Source organism: Oncorhynchus mykiss, chromosome 16 (genome assembly GCF_057628025.1).
Source record: "Oncorhynchus mykiss isolate SJ-2025 chromosome 16, ASM5762802v1, whole genome shotgun sequence".
NCBI lineage: Eukaryota > Metazoa > Chordata > Actinopteri > Salmoniformes > Salmonidae > Oncorhynchus > Oncorhynchus mykiss.
Window position 1 is genome coordinate 25,726,373 of NC_143037.1, and position 17,153 is coordinate 25,743,525.

Consider the following 17,153-nt stretch of genomic DNA (forward strand, 5'->3'; position numbering starts at 1 on the left):
GAATTCTGTGATGAATGTATTGTAATGTATTTAAAATGTATTCATTTTGCCGGACCCCGTGAAGAGGAGCTGCTGCCTTTGCATAATACATACAGATAGCTTTGTATATCTTACCCGTCTTAACCCGACAAATATTATATTACACCATTGATGTTGTAATTTGTATGTTTGTTTCATTATTTGTCCTCCAGTGGGTAAGAGGCAGAAGCCGGGGGAGCTGAGTAGTGGGGGTCCAGGTCGGGAGCGCAGCGCCTGTTTTTTCTGGCAGGGCCGTCACTCCAGCGTCAGTGGCAAGGGCACCTCCGCACTGATGACCGTCGAGCTGGGGAACCACAGGGGGGCACAGGTTAGTCCACAGCACCCAAAAGTGTCACTTGTGCAGGGATGCCTAACTATTACCCAGGAAAGTTACCCTCCTGCAGGCTCTCGCTCCAGCACCTAATCTAGCGCACTTGATTGTATGTATGAATTTTCTGTTCAACAGGACCTTGATTGATTGAATCTGTTGTGTTACAATGGGGTCTGTCTTTCTTACTGGTGGTTAGGTGTTGGTGGCACAGGGCAAGGAGCCTCCATGTTTCCTGCAGCTCTTCCAGGGAGGCCTGGTCATCCAAAAGGGTAGCAGAGAAGATGATCGCGTCAACAACACAGGTATATGCAGAGCTCTAAAGTCTGACCATTTCGTTCGCATACATGCTTAAATATTTTGCTGTGCGACCTGCATATTTTCATTTGGTAGCACCAGTGCACCTAGAAAAAAAAATTGCCCTGGTAATAATTGTTGTAATGATTAGTCTTCACTCACCCGTTGTTTTGGAGAGAAGAAAGCGAGCGCATATTTGTTGCCATCATGGTTATACCATTACGACAGCTTGTTTGTAGCCGAAACAGTTCAAAAGATTTGACCCCTATGATATGACCTATATTACCAACCTCCTTCGCATGGCAGATCCTACACCTAGTAGGCTAAGGAGCAGGCGTAGGGTTTTTAATTGGGGACTATCTTCATCACAATACGCATAGAAAATAGCAATGTATATTTTCAGAAGCCAGGTGAGTCTCGTGTTCATATTTCAAAACCTCCTCGTGCTTTTGGAGTTACCTAATAGCTACATAATAGGCTACACTTGATTTAGGCTACTTTATAGCACGCTACATTTTTCTGACAAGTGATGAGCAAACAAATAGATAATATTCACCTCCACTTATTTGCCCAGCCAGAGATTAATTAACCAAATACAGACAAAGATTCAGTGGAACTAAATCCGATTTGATTATCAGACAACTCACAGGCTTTTGGTCGGGGGTAGCCTTGCCCCGCGAGTGAAGAGCGAAATAATCCACTAGGCTACGTAACACATTGCAAAATGTTTCATTTGCCTTAATAACAAACTCATAGGTTATCTGTACATATGAATAAAAATGTTAATTACAAGCATAGTTTATTTCTCGCAGAGAAACAAATTATTCTTCCTGGCTAGCCTTGATTGGCTGACATAATGGCGGGGCTGGTCATGCCGGATGATGTGTTCTGATTGGCCATGCCACAGGCTACTGTCTAACATAATGGGGTCTTCCCTGAACCGCAAATGTCTACCGCAAATGTTTTTTTTTTTAAGATAATAGAAATGGACAACTGCAAACGTGTTGCTACAGCTCTCAACAACACTAATGCCCTGAATTTAACTGCTGTTATCGACAAAGCTCAATGGGAGACTGTTGTGATGGACAATTTAATTTGACATCTTTTTACCGTGTAGATCAGCTTTAATATTGCAGATAGTTTGTGGCTTCCATCAATGTAACCACATCATTTCCAGTCACCACTCCACAAATTTTTTGTTAACAAATTATAGTTTGGGCAAGTCGGTTAGGACATCTACTTTGTGCATGACACAAGTAATTTTTCCAACAATTGTTTACAGACAAACAAACACAAATACATTTACAGTGGGTCAGAAGTTTACATACACTAAGTTGACTGTGCCTTTTAAACAGCTTGGAAAATTCCAGAACATGATGTCATGGCTTTAGAGGCTTCTGATATGCTAATTGACATACATTTTGTCAATTGGAGGTGTACCTGTGGATGTATTTCAAGGCTTACCTTTAAACTCAATGCCTCTTTGCTTGACATCATGGCAAAAATCCAAAGAAACCAGCCTAGACCTCTGGTAAAAAAAATTGTAGACCTCCAGAAGTCTGGTTCATCCTTGGGAGCAATTTCCAAACGCCTGAAGGTACCACGTTCATCTGTACAAACAATAGTGCGCAAGTAGAAACACCATGGAACCACGCAGCCATTGTACCGCTCAGGAAGGAGACATGTTCTGTCTCCTAGAGATGAATGTACTTGGGTGCGAAAAGTACAAATCAATCCCAGAACAACAGCAAAGGACCTTGTGAATTTTCTGGAGGAAACCGGTACAAACCTATCTATTATCCACAGTAAAAAGAGTCCTAAATCGACATATAACCTCAAAGGCCACTCATCAAGGAAGAAGCCACTGCTCCAAAACCGCCATAAAAAAAGCCAGACTACGGTTTGCAACTGCACATGAGGACAAGGATCATTCTTTTTTTTTTTTTTTAAATGTCCCTCTGGTCTGATGAAACATAAATAGAACTGTGCGGATATAATGACCATCGTTATGTTTGGAGGAAAAAAGGGGAGGCTTGCAAGCCGAAGAACACCATCCCTACCGTGACGCACGGGGGTGGCAGCATCATGTTGTGGGGGTGCACTTCACAAAATAGATGGCATGAGGAAGAAACATTATATGGATATATTGAAGCAACATCTCAAGACATCAGTCAGGAAGTTGAAACTTGGTCGCAAATGGGTCTTCCAAATGGACAATAACCCCAAGCACACTTCCAAACTTGTGGCAAAATGGCTTAAGGACAACAATGTCAAGGTATTGGATTGGCCATTACAAAGCCCTGACCTCAATCCCATAGAGAATGTGTGTGCAAAACTAAAAAGGCGTGTGCGAGCAAGGAGGCCTACAAACCTGACTCAGTTACACCAGCTCTGTCAGGAGGAATGGGCCAAAATTCACCCAGCATATTGTGGGAAGATTGTGGAAGGCTACCAGACATGTTTGACCCAAGTTAAACAATTTAAAGGCAATGCTACCAAATACTAGTTGAGTGTATGTAAACTTCTGTCCCACTGGGAATGTGATGAAAGAAATAAAAGCTTAAATAAATCTCTCTGTACTATTATTCTGACATTTCACATTCTTAACATAAAGTGGTGATCCTAACTGACCTAAGACAGGGAATTTGTACTCGGATTAAATGTCAGGAATTGTGAAAAACTGAGTTTAAATGTATTTGGCTAAGCTCTGTGTAAAGTTCCGACTTCAACTGTATAGACCCAATAAAGGCTATATCTCAATCGATTAAACGTTTTCTGGTGCTCCTAAATTGTATCAATTGGGAGTACCAGTGCTACTAATTACACTGTGCTCTAAATAACAAAATGTATGTTTCACATGATCACTTACTACTAATAATAATAGTAATGTATTACATTTATACTGTCTATTCAATATATAGCACTCTTTTCATTACTCCAAAGGTCATCTCGAAGGCTCTTTCAAAACAAAATCTGAATGAGGGATATGGCTAGTAGCTGGCCGATCACTTTTTTTTATTATTCACTTAGCACTACTAGAACGGATGCCTTGAGTGGCATTAAAACCCAGTGCTTGTGTTTACCACACGTTGTCTGTCTGTTTTGTGCCACTGAGCTCGTGTGCGTCTACTTGAATTTGTCCGTGCCTCTCCCTGTCCAGGCGGCTGGCATCTGTATTGCGTGCGCGGGGAAGCCACGGTGGAGGCTTCCCTGGTTGAGGTGGAGTGTTGCTGTGCCAGCCTGCGTTCCCGTGCCACCCTGGTTCTGCTGGATGCCCACCAGGGACAGCTCTACCTGTGGCACGGATGTAAGTCCCACGCCAGCGCCAGGGAGGTGGGCGCCAGGGCTGTGGAAAGGCTCAAGCAGAGGTGAGTATCCTATACAGTTTGTTTATGGGAGCGTCTGCAGTCTGCTTTATTTTAACGTAGCAACTTTTCAGCTCTGACCAAACGTAAAGCAATCACATTCGGTTTCAGGCTCTGACTAGTTTAGGCTCTGACTAGTTTGGTGTGCCGTTCGTTTAGTTTATGTATACAAGTTCATGTGTTTGTTAATGTGTGTGTGTGTGTGTGTGTGCGCGCACACTTGTGTGTCTGCTTACGTGTGTGTCTACCAGGCATCCATCTGAGCTGGGCCTGAACAGTAACAGCAGTCTGAAGGTGGAGGAGGTAGAGGAAGGCACGGAGCCAGTTGGGTTCAGGAATGCTCTGGGACAGCAGGACAGGAAGGCATACGACTGCATGCTCCAAGGTACCGTACCACTTCTTACAGTAACATTTTCACACTCCTTATCATATCGCATTCTGACTATACTGTAACGCACGTCTTATCGCTAGTCTTACCGTAACATAGATATTCCTTCCGTAACAGGCTCCAATACTGTAACATACAATGCATTCAGACCCCTTGACATTTTCCACATTTAGTTCCGTTACAGCCTTATTCTAAAATGTATTTCAAAAATAAAATCCACATCAATCTACACACAATACCCCATTATGACAAAGAAAAACAGGTTTCTTAAAATAAAAAAATGAAATTTTACATTTACATAAGTATTCAGACCTTTTACTCAGTACTTTGTTGAAGCACCCTTGGCAGTGATTACAGCCTCAAGTCTTCTTGGGTATGATGCACAGGTATTTTCAGGTCTCGCCAGAGATGTTCGATCGAGTTCAAGTCCGGGCTCTGGCTGGGCCTCTTGAGGACATTGAGACTTGTCCCAAAGCCACTCCTGCGTTGTCTTGGCTGTGTGCTTAGGGTCATCATCCTGTTGGAAGGTGAATCTACGCCCCAGTCTGAGGTACTGAGCGTTCTGGAGCAGGTTTTCATCAAGGATATCTCTGTACTTTGATCCGTTCATCTTCCCCTCGATCCTGACTAGTCTCCCAGTCCCTGCTGCTGAAAAACACTCCCACAGCATTATGCTGCCACCACCATGATTCACCGTAGGGATGGTGCTAGGTTTCCTCCAGACGTGACGCTTGGCATTCAGGCCAAAGAGTTCAATCTTGGTATCATCAGACCAGAGAATCTTTTTTCTCATGGTCTGTCCTTCAGGTGCCTTTTGGCAAACTCCAAGCAGGCTGTCATGTGCCTTTTACTGAGGAGTGGCATCCATCTGGTAGAGATGGTTGTCCTTCTGGAAGGTTCTCCCATCTCCAATGTGGAACTCTGAAGCTCTGTCAGTGACCATTGTGTTATTGGTCACCTCCCTGACCAAGGCCCTTCTCCCTCAATTGCTCAGTTTGGCCAGGTGGCCATTTAAGAATGATGGAGGTCACTGTGTTCTTAGGGACCTTTAATGCTGCAGAACGTTTTTGTTACCCTTCCCCAGATCTGTACCTCGACACAATCCTGTCTCGAAGTTCTACGGACAATTCCTTTGACCTCATGTCTTTGCTCTGACATGCACTGTCAACTGTGGGACCTTATATAGACAGGTGTGTGCATTTCCAAATCATGTCCAATCAATTGATTTTACCAGAGGTGGACTCCAATCAAGTTGTAGAAACAGGATGCACCTGATCTCAATTTTGAGTCTCATAAGCAAAGGGTCTCAATACTTATGTAAATAAGGTATTTCTGTTTTTTATTTTGAATACAAAAAAATCTAAAAGCCTGTTTTGCTTTGTCATTATGGGCTATTGTGTGGAGATTTAAGAGGACAAAAATACATTTAATACATTTTAGAGTAAGGCTGTAACGTAACAAAAATATTGAAAAAGTCCATGGTTCTGAATACTTTCCGAATGCACTGCACAGGCTCCTTACCATAACACAGGCTCCTTACCATAACACAGGCTCCTTACCATAACACAGGCTCCTTACCATAACACAGGCTCCTTACCATAACACAGGCTCCTTACCATAACACAGGCTCCTTACCATAACACAGGCTCCTTACCATAACACAGGCTCCTTACCATAACACAGGCTCCTTACCATAACACAGGCTCCTTACCATAACACAGGCTCCTTACCGCAACACATTCTTACTGTACCGTAAAGTATACCTCTTATTATAACATTCACTCCCTGGAAGGTAACACACTCTTAATCGTAACTCACACTAACCGTACCGTAACACACTCCTGAGTGTAACACACATAGTTTCTATGCAACACACACTCATACCGTAACATTTCCTGCGCTCCTGACCGTAACGCTCGCTCCTGACCGTAACGCGCGCGCGCTCCTGACCGTAACGCACGCTCCTGACCTGCTCCTTACTCTGACACACACTAAACCGACTATATGTATTTACTATGTCACTTTGGATATTACCATCTGCCAGATAATTATATGCTGCTATTGTCCTGCACTAGCTTCACATCCAGCTTACCTCAGTCACCTGTGTTGATGTGGTTGTTTTTCACCTGTGTGGTGGTGTTTGGTCCAGATCCAGGGAAATACAACTTCACCCCACGACTGTTCTGTCTGAGCGCCAGCTCGGGAGTATTTGAAGGGGAGGAACTGCTGAGCCCGGCCCGAGTGACTGGGGCCGTCATGGCCATGCCCTTCCTCCAGGAGAATCTATACTCTGTGCCACAGCCAGGTACAGACCCCAGATGGATAGCTCCATCTCTCGCGCTCTTCTTACTCATTCTGTTTCTGTCCACAATATTTCATTCATGCATACGTCCTTTCTACACCTCTTTCATTAAACTCCCTCCACCTCCCTTACTCTCTCTCCCTCCAGGCCTCTTCATGCTAGATAACCGTATGGAGGTGTACCTGTGGCAGGGCCGGCAGCCCGACGACGGAGAGTGTACAGGCTCAGCCAAGATCCGCTGGGAGAACCAGAAGAAGTGTGCCATGGAGACGGTGCTGCAGTACTGCAAAGGTCAGTCAGAGGTCACGAGAGAGAGGGAAGACGTTGACGGAGAGGTGAACAGAAGTCTAAGAGAAAGGAAAAGGAGAGGGTTAAATCTTATGTATTATGATCATTATTAGATGTATTAGATTCAGCTGTGGCTATATTGACACAGTGCTGTTAAGGTTTTGTGTATTCATATGTTTAAGTAGATGTAGTGAATATGATATAGTAGTGTTTGTTACTATTGATCATGTTGTATGTATATGAAGGTTGCGGTAGTTGAGTTGACTATTGATAATGTTGTGCTGTCGTATTTCAGAGAAGAACTCTCGCCGGCCCCCTCAGGCCTACCTGGTCCTAGCGGGCTCTGAACCGCTGACCTTCACCAACATCTTCCCCTACTGGGAGAGAGATCCCAACATCACCCCCCAGGCAAGAGACTGACTGCCCTACTCCCCTACTAATACAATAATACCCTTCTAGTCAGCAATAAAGTAGTTGATTGTGAGAGACTTAACACAAATATCTTTGTTTAAGGGGGGTGGGAATCAATGTTACACTGGTAACCTGCAAAGTGATTGTTTTAACAACAAAAAATGTCATAAACCTCCATACAGTACATATTGTACAGCCCAAATTGTGAACACGGTTGTACTTTGACAGGGGAGGGGTTAGGGTGGTTCCTTCCCCTAATGTAGCATGTTGTGTTTTTCCTTTTAATTCTGAGTATGATACGCTGTTGCTGATTATCTTGTGTGTGTGTGTGTAGGCGGAGGGGGCACGCAACAAGGTGACCCTGGTGCAGGACGCCCTGAACTGGCTGAGTAAGAACCAATACTCTGTGGAGGAGCTGACGGCCAAGCCTCTACCAGAAGGAGTGGACCCCCTCCGCCTGGAGATCTACCTTTCAGACCAGGACTTCCAGGTACAGGGACTTCCTGGAACCAGACTGGGGTTAGGTGGAACTGGAACTATTTAGCTGAGTGTAAAAGTTGTATTGATATATTTAAAAAATCTAATCTTTCGACACATTTACAACATTAAAAGACGATATGTACAACCATCCAACAGGGCGTAAAAGAACACACACAAAATCTACAAGGAAAGACATAATTTATACTTAGATTAACAGTACATATGGCTTTACAATTGGAGCAAGGTTTTATTGTTTTGAAATATTGGTTCATTTAACACATAAAAGTTGTATTGATACATTTTGAGAGTGAACAGGATTTAGGTAGCCGAGTGGTTAGACTCTGCACTGAATATACAAAACATTAAGGACACCTGCTCTTTCCATGACATACTGTAGACTGACCAGGTGAAAGCTATGATCCCTTATTGATGTCACTTGTTATATCCACTTCAATCAGTGTAGATGCAGGGGAAGAGACCGGTTAAGCAAGGATGTATAAGCCTTGAGACAATTGAGACATGGATTGTGTGCCATTCAGAGGGGGAATGGGCGAGGCTGAACATTTTAAGTGTCTTTGAATGGGGTATGGTAGTAGGTGCCAGGTGCACCGGTTTGTGTCAAGAACTGTAACGCTGCTGGGTTTTTCACACTTCCCAATGGGTGTCAGGAATGGTCCACCACCCAGCCAACTTGACACAACTGGGAATCATTTGAGCCAACATGGGCCAGCATCCCTGTGGACCGCTTTCGACACATTGTAGAGTCCATGCTTCAATGAATTAAGGCTGTTCCGTTTAACAAAACAAATTATAAATGATATTTCATCTATGAATAAATTATCTATAGGGAATCTGTTTTTAACTTACATTAAACCACATACACACATCAATCTCGAACATGCACATTGTCATCTGTGTATAATTTGTCATAATTCTGAGTGCACTCCATGACTCGGGAGCTGTTTAGAGAACCCAATTGGGTTGTTAGTGAAAATGACACCCATTTATTCATATTACCGGAGTGCTTTGTCTGGTACCGAGGGGAAAAAATAAACTGCTGCGACATAATGGGGATGAATATGACTGCTATCACACTCATTCTATTTTCCTATGAATGTCTGTTACAGAGGGTCTTGGAGATGACTCGCACCGAATTCAACGCCCTGCCAAACTGGAAACAGAAGAACCTGAAGAAAAGCAAGGGCCTTTTTTAAAAACGTTTTCCTTTTTTGTTGTTGTAAACAAACCAAAAAACAAGAGGACATTTTAAAGTCCATATATGGCACCTTTTTCATACTGTTTTGTATTCTGGGGGAAATCATGTTTTTTTTTTTTCTCCATGTAAACCGAAAGAACAAAACACATGTACAGACTTGTATCTGTTTTAAAACGATAACCTCTTTTTAAAAATGCCAATTTTATAGACCTTTCCTGCAAAGCAATATATTGTAGCCAAATATATACAGTATATGCAAGTGTTACCTTTTGGCAGCGAGGTTATTGTTAATTATAGTGAACTATATATGCCCCTGAATTATAAATATGTATTATAAATGTCTGTTCTTACATGTGTACTCTAGCATTGTCAATTCTGTCAAGAGTGGGAGATTGTCTTTGTGTCTGTTGTGTTGAAAGGCTGTGATCAACAAAAACACTCGAGGGTCATTCATACACTTAACCATCACCTAAAAGTTGCCACCAGTTTTTAGAGAAGAAATACTCATTAGCCATTCTAAGTTAGAGGCAATCTGCAGTTGCCACATACATAATGTTTTTATATATACCCATTGATTCATTAAGACTATCATTTACGAATGCCTCATTAGCTTTGTTCAACTGTCATACCCCATTTACAACCCAAAATATAAGCTTGTTTTACCTAATGTTTGTAAACAACATAAATGTCAACAAACACTATTGCCTCAAACCATGTTTTAAACTATAATTTTGATATCATGGTCCATAGCTTTGTCTATGAATTTGAGAGTGGTTACATTTCTTCAGCCCCATCCCTCAGCTTTTTACCAAAACACTAGTGGGGTGCATCTTTGTTAAATGTTCAATCTGCAGTTGAAACAAAAAGTCTCTTTGTGGTGGTTTCTCCAACAGATCAAGCCTAATCCTGGACTAAAAAGCATTTAATGGAGATTCTCCATTCAGATAGATTTTTAGTCCAGGGAAACCGCCCCTTGAGCTTTCAGGTCTCTCTTGCAAAAGTGATTTTATCTCATTGAGACTAAACCGTATAAGGGGCGGCAGGGTAGCCTAGTGGTTAGAGCGTTGGACTAGTAACCGGAAGGTTGCAAATTCAAATCCCAGAGCCGACAAGGTACAAATCTGTCGTTCTGCCCCTGAACAGGCAGTTAACCCACTGTTCCTAGGCCGTCATTGAAAATAAGAATTTGTTCTTAACTGGCTTCCCTAGTTAAATAAAGGTAAAAAATAAATACAAATAATTAAAGAATAAATAAATAATTGGTTAATACTAATGGTTAAAAAAAAGAAAAAACAGGTGCTAGATTTTTTGTGGGGTTTTAAGTGTTATGAATACAGTTACACCCTAAGAGCCGGTTTCCTGGACAGTTCTGTACTAAAAACCTCTTTCAATTGAGAATCTCAAATGATTTTTGGTCCAGCACAACGGTTAATCTCTGTCCGGGAAACTGGACCCAAATCTTTGGAGTGACTGCATGTGTTTGCCAATGGTGTGACTGCTTCTCTAGGACCAAACCTCTGACTGTATTGTACCTCTTCACTATGAATTTCTTGGAGTGTGTGGTGGATGAGTACGAGTTACAGTGCCAAGTGAAAGCCTACAAACCCTTGCACAGTTTTCACATTTTGCGCCCTGAAACTGAAAACTGAAATCCCCCCAAAATATTCAATAAGTATTTTTTTCTCACTGATCTACACAACATACTCCCCCATTTTCCAAGAGAAATGTCATTAGAATTTTTCCATTTTTTAAACATTTTTATTCACACCCCTTGATGTGGCACATTTAAATATGTTTAGTTGGAAATGATCTTCATACAAAATAACACATTGTTGAATGCGGTCCATGCAAAAGTTGTGGTTTTCCTGATCTAAGAACAACTTTCCCTGTCTCTGTAAGGTCCCTCAATTGGATAATGAATGTCAAACAGTGATTCAACCTCAGCCACACCCAATGAGCTTTAAAAGCATGTCTGGGATACATTTTTGAACAGGCATAGATCAGGGGAGGTTTAGAAATAATTCTAAGCCACTGAATATCCCATTGAGTGTTGTCAGGATCTCGTCACGGTATCTCTGTGCATTCTAATTGCCATAGATGATAAACTGCAATTGTGTTCATTGTCAGTAGCTTACAGTATGCCTGCCCATAACATAGCCCCACCATGGGGCGCTCTGTTCACAACGTTGAAGTCAACAAGCTGCTCACCCACACAACGCCATACACGTCTGCCATCTGCCCGGTACAGTTGAAACCGGGATTCATCAGTGAAGACACACTTCTCCAGCATTGCTGTGGCCATTGAAGCTGAGCATTCGACCACTGAAGTCTGTTATGATGCCAAACTGCAGTCAAACAAGTCCCTGGTGAAGGCCACGAGCACCCAGATGAGCTTCCCTGAGACCGTTTCTGACAGTTTGTGCAGACATATTTCGGTTGTTTCAGCTGTCCAGGTGGCTGGTCTCAGACGATCCCGCAGGTGAAGAAGCCGGATGTGGAAGTCCTAGGCTGGCATGGTTATACATGGTCTGTGGTTGTGAGGCTTGGTTGGAAGTACTGCCAAATTCTCTAAAATAACGTTGCAGGTGGCTTATGGTAGAGAAATTAACATAAAAGTATCTGGCAACAGCTCTGGTGGACATTTCTGCAGTCAGCATGCCAACTGTATGCTCCCTCAACTTGACACATCTGTGGCATTGTGTTGTGACAAAACTGCACATTTTAGTGACCTTTTGTTGTCCCCAGCACAAGGTGCACCTGTGTAATGGTCATGCTGTTTAATCAGCTTCTTGATATGCCACAACTGTCAGGTGGATGGATTATCTTGACAAAGGAGAAATGCTCACTAACAGGAATGTAAACAAATGTGTGTGCAGAATTTGAGAGAAATAAGCTTTTTCTGCTAATGGAAAATTTCTGTGATCTTTTATTTCAGCTCGTGATACTAACACTTTACATGTTGCATTGATAGTTTTGTTCAGTAAACTTCTGGTGTTCCAAAACGCAATGATGCTGCTGGTCTGATCGAGGCTAGGATTTTAGCATCCTCATGATGGGTATAGGGCAAATTTGAATATCATGTAGCCTAAAACTTTTGATGTTACATTAAGCTGGGTGAATGGAATATGAATAACAGTCATCCAATATGCTGTAATAGAAATAAGGCCATGCTCATAAAACATTTATTTTAATAATTGTGAGAGAGAATGGAAACTGCTCAGGGACAATACTATGGGGTTTAAGATTGTTTTAAAATGACCGCAGAATTCAATGGCTGAGCTGAGAGAACAGTGTATGGATCAACAACATTACATTCACTCCACATTACTGGCATGTATGATGAAGTGAAAAGAAGGAACCCTGTGTTTAAAAATTTGAGGCCGTTAAAGCTTGAATCTGCATTACAGTAGGTGAAACAGTGCCACTGGTCGCCCCAGGCTCCATTTATCGTTTTTTATTTGTTTATGAACCGGGGAGAGGAGTATACAGCATCTTGGTAAAAAATAAATCGCGGTACATACTCTTCTGTTCTATCGCGGGTGCAATGATGTGCAATTGTGTTCTTGGTTTAAAGTAACTTTTGTCGTTGTAATATTGTAAACCTACGTGGCAGTTTCATAGCTACGGATTCCAGCTTTAAGTAATACTGCAGTACAACATGGCAAAGATTTGTTTTGCTTCAATTAAAACCTTAAGGTATGGGTCCAATTCAACACATCACAGAGTGAAATGCTCTATTTTCAAGTATTAGGGTGGCAGCATCATGTTATAGGTATGCTTGTCACTAGCAGAGACGAGGGAATTTGTCAAGATCAATATGAAAGGAGCGAAGCCCAGGTAAAAAGTAAGAGGAAAACGTGCCTCAGTTTTCTGAATACCTAATCTGTGTGTGTGCATTTATACTGTATGCGTGTCAGTGGTGCACCAACACTGTTGAACCTTTCCAAGAGGTGCTGAGTGGTCCAGTCTCAGTCCTGACTTAAATCTGCTTGACTCACAAGGTTTGAATATTGAGCTTGAGCAATTTAGATGACAAACTGCCTTCAGAAATGATTGGACTTTTTTTTATTGTCCTTTTTTGTCAAAGATCCACACAATACTAGTCAAAGTGGAAGAAAAATTCAACGATTTGTTAACAATCAATGAAAAATAATGAATTATCAACCCCTTGAGTTAATATATGCTAGAATCACCTTTGGCAGCAATTACAGCTGTAAGTCTCTAAGAGCTTTGCATACCTGGATTGTACAATATTTTCCCATTATTCTTTTTAAAATTCTTCAAGCTCTGTCAAGTTATTTAATTTTTTTAGCTTTTATTTAACTAGAACAAATTCTTATTTTGCATGACGGCCTAGTGGGTTAACTGCCTATTCAGGGGCAGAATGACAGATTTGTACCTTGTCAGCTCGGGGATTTGAACTTGCAACATTTCGGTTACTAGTCCAACGCTCTAACCACTAGGCTACCCTGCTGCCAATCCCTGCTGTTTGATCATTGCTACACAGCCATTTTCAAGGCTTGCCAAGCCACTCGGGAATATTCAATATCGCCTTGGTAAGTAACTCCATCTTTGCGAGGCATTGGAAAACCCCCCTTGCCTTTGGTTGAATCTGTATTTTGAAATTCACTTCTCAACTGAGGGACCTTACATTTATCTTGTATGCGTTTGTGGTACAGAGATGGTGTAGTCATTCAAAAAAATCACGTTAACCACTATTATTGCACGCAGAATGAGTCCATGCAACTTATGTGACTTGTTAAGCACATTTTTACTCCTGTATTTATGTAAGCTTGCCTTAACAACGGGGTTGACTACTTACTGACTCAATACATTTCAATTTTACAATTTTATTTTTTTTAATTAAGAAAAAAAATCTAAAAACAAAATTCCACTTTGACCTTATGGGCTATTATTGTGTTTAGATCAGTTAAACAAAGTCTCACATTCAGGCTGTAACACAACAAAATGTGGAAAAAGTCCATTGTTGTGACCTTTCTGCATGTTGCCCTAAGAGTTGTGCAAAGTTGGTAGAACATTATTAAAAATGATGCACAGCTGTAATTGATGCCGTAGGTGCTTCTGCCATGACTAAACTCTGAGGTGTGAAGACAAACACAATCGAGACATCTTTGTTTTTATGAATGAGCATTTTCTGTCATTTTTCTTTCACTTGGAGAACGTGGAGTATGTTGTGTAGATCAGTAGTGTTGGGCATAATGCCAACCCAGTAGATAATGGGCATAATGCCAACCCAGAGATGGCACTAGTGGGGCACCTATCTGGGATATATAAACTGGTGCATTATGAGTGTCTGATTAGGATGTCGTGACCTGTAACATGTTTATACCCGAGTAAAGGATTATGTTTGAACTTCACCAAACTCTCCAACGTGAGTTATTCACATACACATATAAACAAGTAGGACAAAAATCTGTATTTCCTTTTTAAATTTAATTTCAAGGCAGCAGAATGTGAAAACTGCAAGTTGTGTGTAGACTTTCACTAGGCACAGTATTAAGATGCCTTCATAGCTACAACTGTATGCACAAATGGATAGTACTAAATGTGCCCTTTTTAACCAACGCAACATGTTACAATATAGAATATACTGTTTCAAATATACTGTGGATACATCTGCCTTGTTTGTCTGTGTTGGATGTCACTGATATAGGCAAGTCGAATAAGGTGTTTAGTTTAAAATGTACATTGATTAACAACATTTCATATACTGTACAATGGCATATAGGAAAGCACAAACAATCTGGCAACTTCAGTTTACTTTTTTTTGGTAGCCTGGAATCCAGACAAAGGCCCTAGTGCTTCAGGTTTTAAAAATACGTTTTCTACATCTCATGTTTTTTTTTAAACACCAGGTGGCGGTGTTGACTTATTTAGCAGGTAAGTGTATCTTTCCCCAGGTTATGGGGATTCATTACAAATTCAAGCATTGCATTTTAAATCAACACATTTTTGAGCAGAAGCATATGGTGATGATGATAATACTAACAAATATGGCTGTTAATTATCTAAGGCTTAAGCCACACGGCCTTGCTGAATCGACTACCCCCAAGGTGGGTGCAATTTTTTTATTAGGAGAATAGTTTCTAGGGTCTATCCACTTAACCATCAGTGGAGTTCAAAGGTAACACATTACCATGTCCAAAATTGCACGATGGATTTTTACTGTGTCCTACCTGACTCATACTGTACATAGTGTAATGGCTGTAATAATATCTGCTATTTTAGATACCCATGATACTACCGGCTAGATATTGGGTATCATCATGGTCCCTGGTGCAAACACAACCTCTGCTTCTGATTTTGTTTACACACACACACTTGTCCTCCTCTCTCTCTCCCTCTCTCACACACATACACAGATGTGAAGTCATTTCCACAGCAGATGGCCTCAGCCAGCGATGGCTTCCTGGAACAGCGGGCTGTGTTAGTTTATTTATTTATTATCTCTGTCCTGGGAGCATTAATCACATGGACCATGCAGCAGCTTGTTGGCACAGGTGTCAGACAAACCGAGACCAGGCCACCACACAGCGCTGCTGCAGACCAGCTGGGAAACAGTGCTGTTAATAAGACTCCAATTAAACTTGGAGTAATAACATGATGGGGATGGGCTGGTTTTACCGGACCCACAAGCCTAGTCCTGGAATAAATAGCATTGTTAAAATGAGATCTAGTTTGATTTTTGTCATGGTTTAATCCGGGTCCAGGAAACCAGTAATTGAGCTGTAGGCTACAAGATACATAATACTAATAATGAAGGTTTTATAAGAAATAGTTCATTTAAGATTAATGAATTTGATTAGGATAAAGGTATCTGTTGATAAAGCAATACGTAGTGTCAGTGCTTAGTACACCAACCGGGTATTGAACGCAGGTCGTTCTATGTTCGAAGACTGTGTTAGCCCTTTGCGCTAAAGCCCTGGGTATGGGCGTTAGCTCTGAGAGCAAATATCATCCTTGGCTCACAAGGAAGGTTACTAATCACATGAGTGATGTTGACGAACCACCTTCGTTACACCTACTTTTAGCGTGTATACTGTAACTACTGAAGTTTACTCTGTTTCCTTTTTATCTTTCATTTTTAGCAGGCTTGTTGAGACTTAGTCCCTTTTCACTAAAGAGACGTGTCAAATATTTCGCGCCACACACTCTCCAAACAAATCACTAGAGACCCTCTCGCCCTTGTCGATTGTTCAACTTCAGAGATGAGTACAGAGCAAATACGGCATGTTTTCTCCTCCAAGGAATACGTTGTGGTACTTGAAAATGTACAAGAAGAACCTTGTCTGAGGAATCAACAGAAGAGCACAAAAAAATGATAATTAAGCTTCCTCGCAAGCATTTTGAATACTCCTGCGCAATTAATAGTCCTCAGCGGTTTGCACTCTTTCCCTCACTCCTCACTCCTCTATTCTTCTAGTGGTTTTCACTGTACGACATCCATTAGATGAAGTAGAAGAGACAAACTGTTGCTTGGCCATGTCCTTGAGACACACATAATGAACGTACTGTGGAGAAGTAGCATTTCATCAGGTAAAAGCTCTGGGTTTTTCTGCTCGGGAAATTCAAGGGCTTAAAAAAAAAAAATGAAATTGTTCAATAGAGAATATATTACCTCGAAATAAGCTTTGACCTTGAGCATGTGGGAAAGTGTATGCTTGAGGTACGCGTGTGAGATGTGTGTGTGTGTGTGTGTGTGTGTGTGTGTGTCAGTGGTGCACCAACACTGTTGAACGTTTCCAATCTAGTTTAGAATCCGAAGGAATGAGGCGATAATGTAGTTTGTTGATGTGTGTTTTTGGCTCTCATCCCATAAGTTATAAATCTAGAAGATTTAAAAAAGACAATAGAAAGAGACATTTGGCTCAGACCTATAGTGGCAAATGATGCTTGTCTAATGCTCAGCTGGGCCCTCAGTCCCTTGATTTAAATCTTATTATCATTCACTAGTTTTAGGGAGGTCCAGGGGGACTTTCCACTTGATTCTTAAAATGTTTTAAAAAATAAAAATAATACCCTTTAAAATGTCAGCAACA

General features: G+C 41.4%; 1 protein-coding gene across 8 annotated transcripts in view; it reads left to right on the forward strand.

Annotated features, from left to right (window-relative positions):
* svild (supervillin d) overlaps nucleotides 1-9,449 on the forward strand; it is a 112,849-nt gene extending 103,400 nt beyond the window's left edge. For all 8 annotated transcript variants that reach the window (XM_021565408.3, XM_036946612.2, XM_090202403.1 and 5 more), the window contains 9 exons: nucleotides 192-346; nucleotides 546-651; nucleotides 3,804-4,011; nucleotides 4,260-4,393; nucleotides 6,546-6,701; nucleotides 6,846-6,989; nucleotides 7,282-7,394; nucleotides 7,732-7,887; nucleotides 9,005-9,449. In XM_021565408.3, the coding sequence (XP_021421083.3) occupies nucleotides 192-346; nucleotides 546-651; nucleotides 3,804-4,011; nucleotides 4,260-4,393; nucleotides 6,546-6,701; nucleotides 6,846-6,989; nucleotides 7,282-7,394; nucleotides 7,732-7,887; nucleotides 9,005-9,091 (1,259 nt within the window). In that variant the 3' untranslated portion in view covers nucleotides 9,092-9,449. The remainder of the gene's footprint in view (nucleotides 1-191; nucleotides 347-545; nucleotides 652-3,803; nucleotides 4,012-4,259; nucleotides 4,394-6,545; nucleotides 6,702-6,845; nucleotides 6,990-7,281; nucleotides 7,395-7,731; nucleotides 7,888-9,004) is intronic.
* Nucleotides 9,450-17,153: the final 7,704 nt, after the last annotated feature.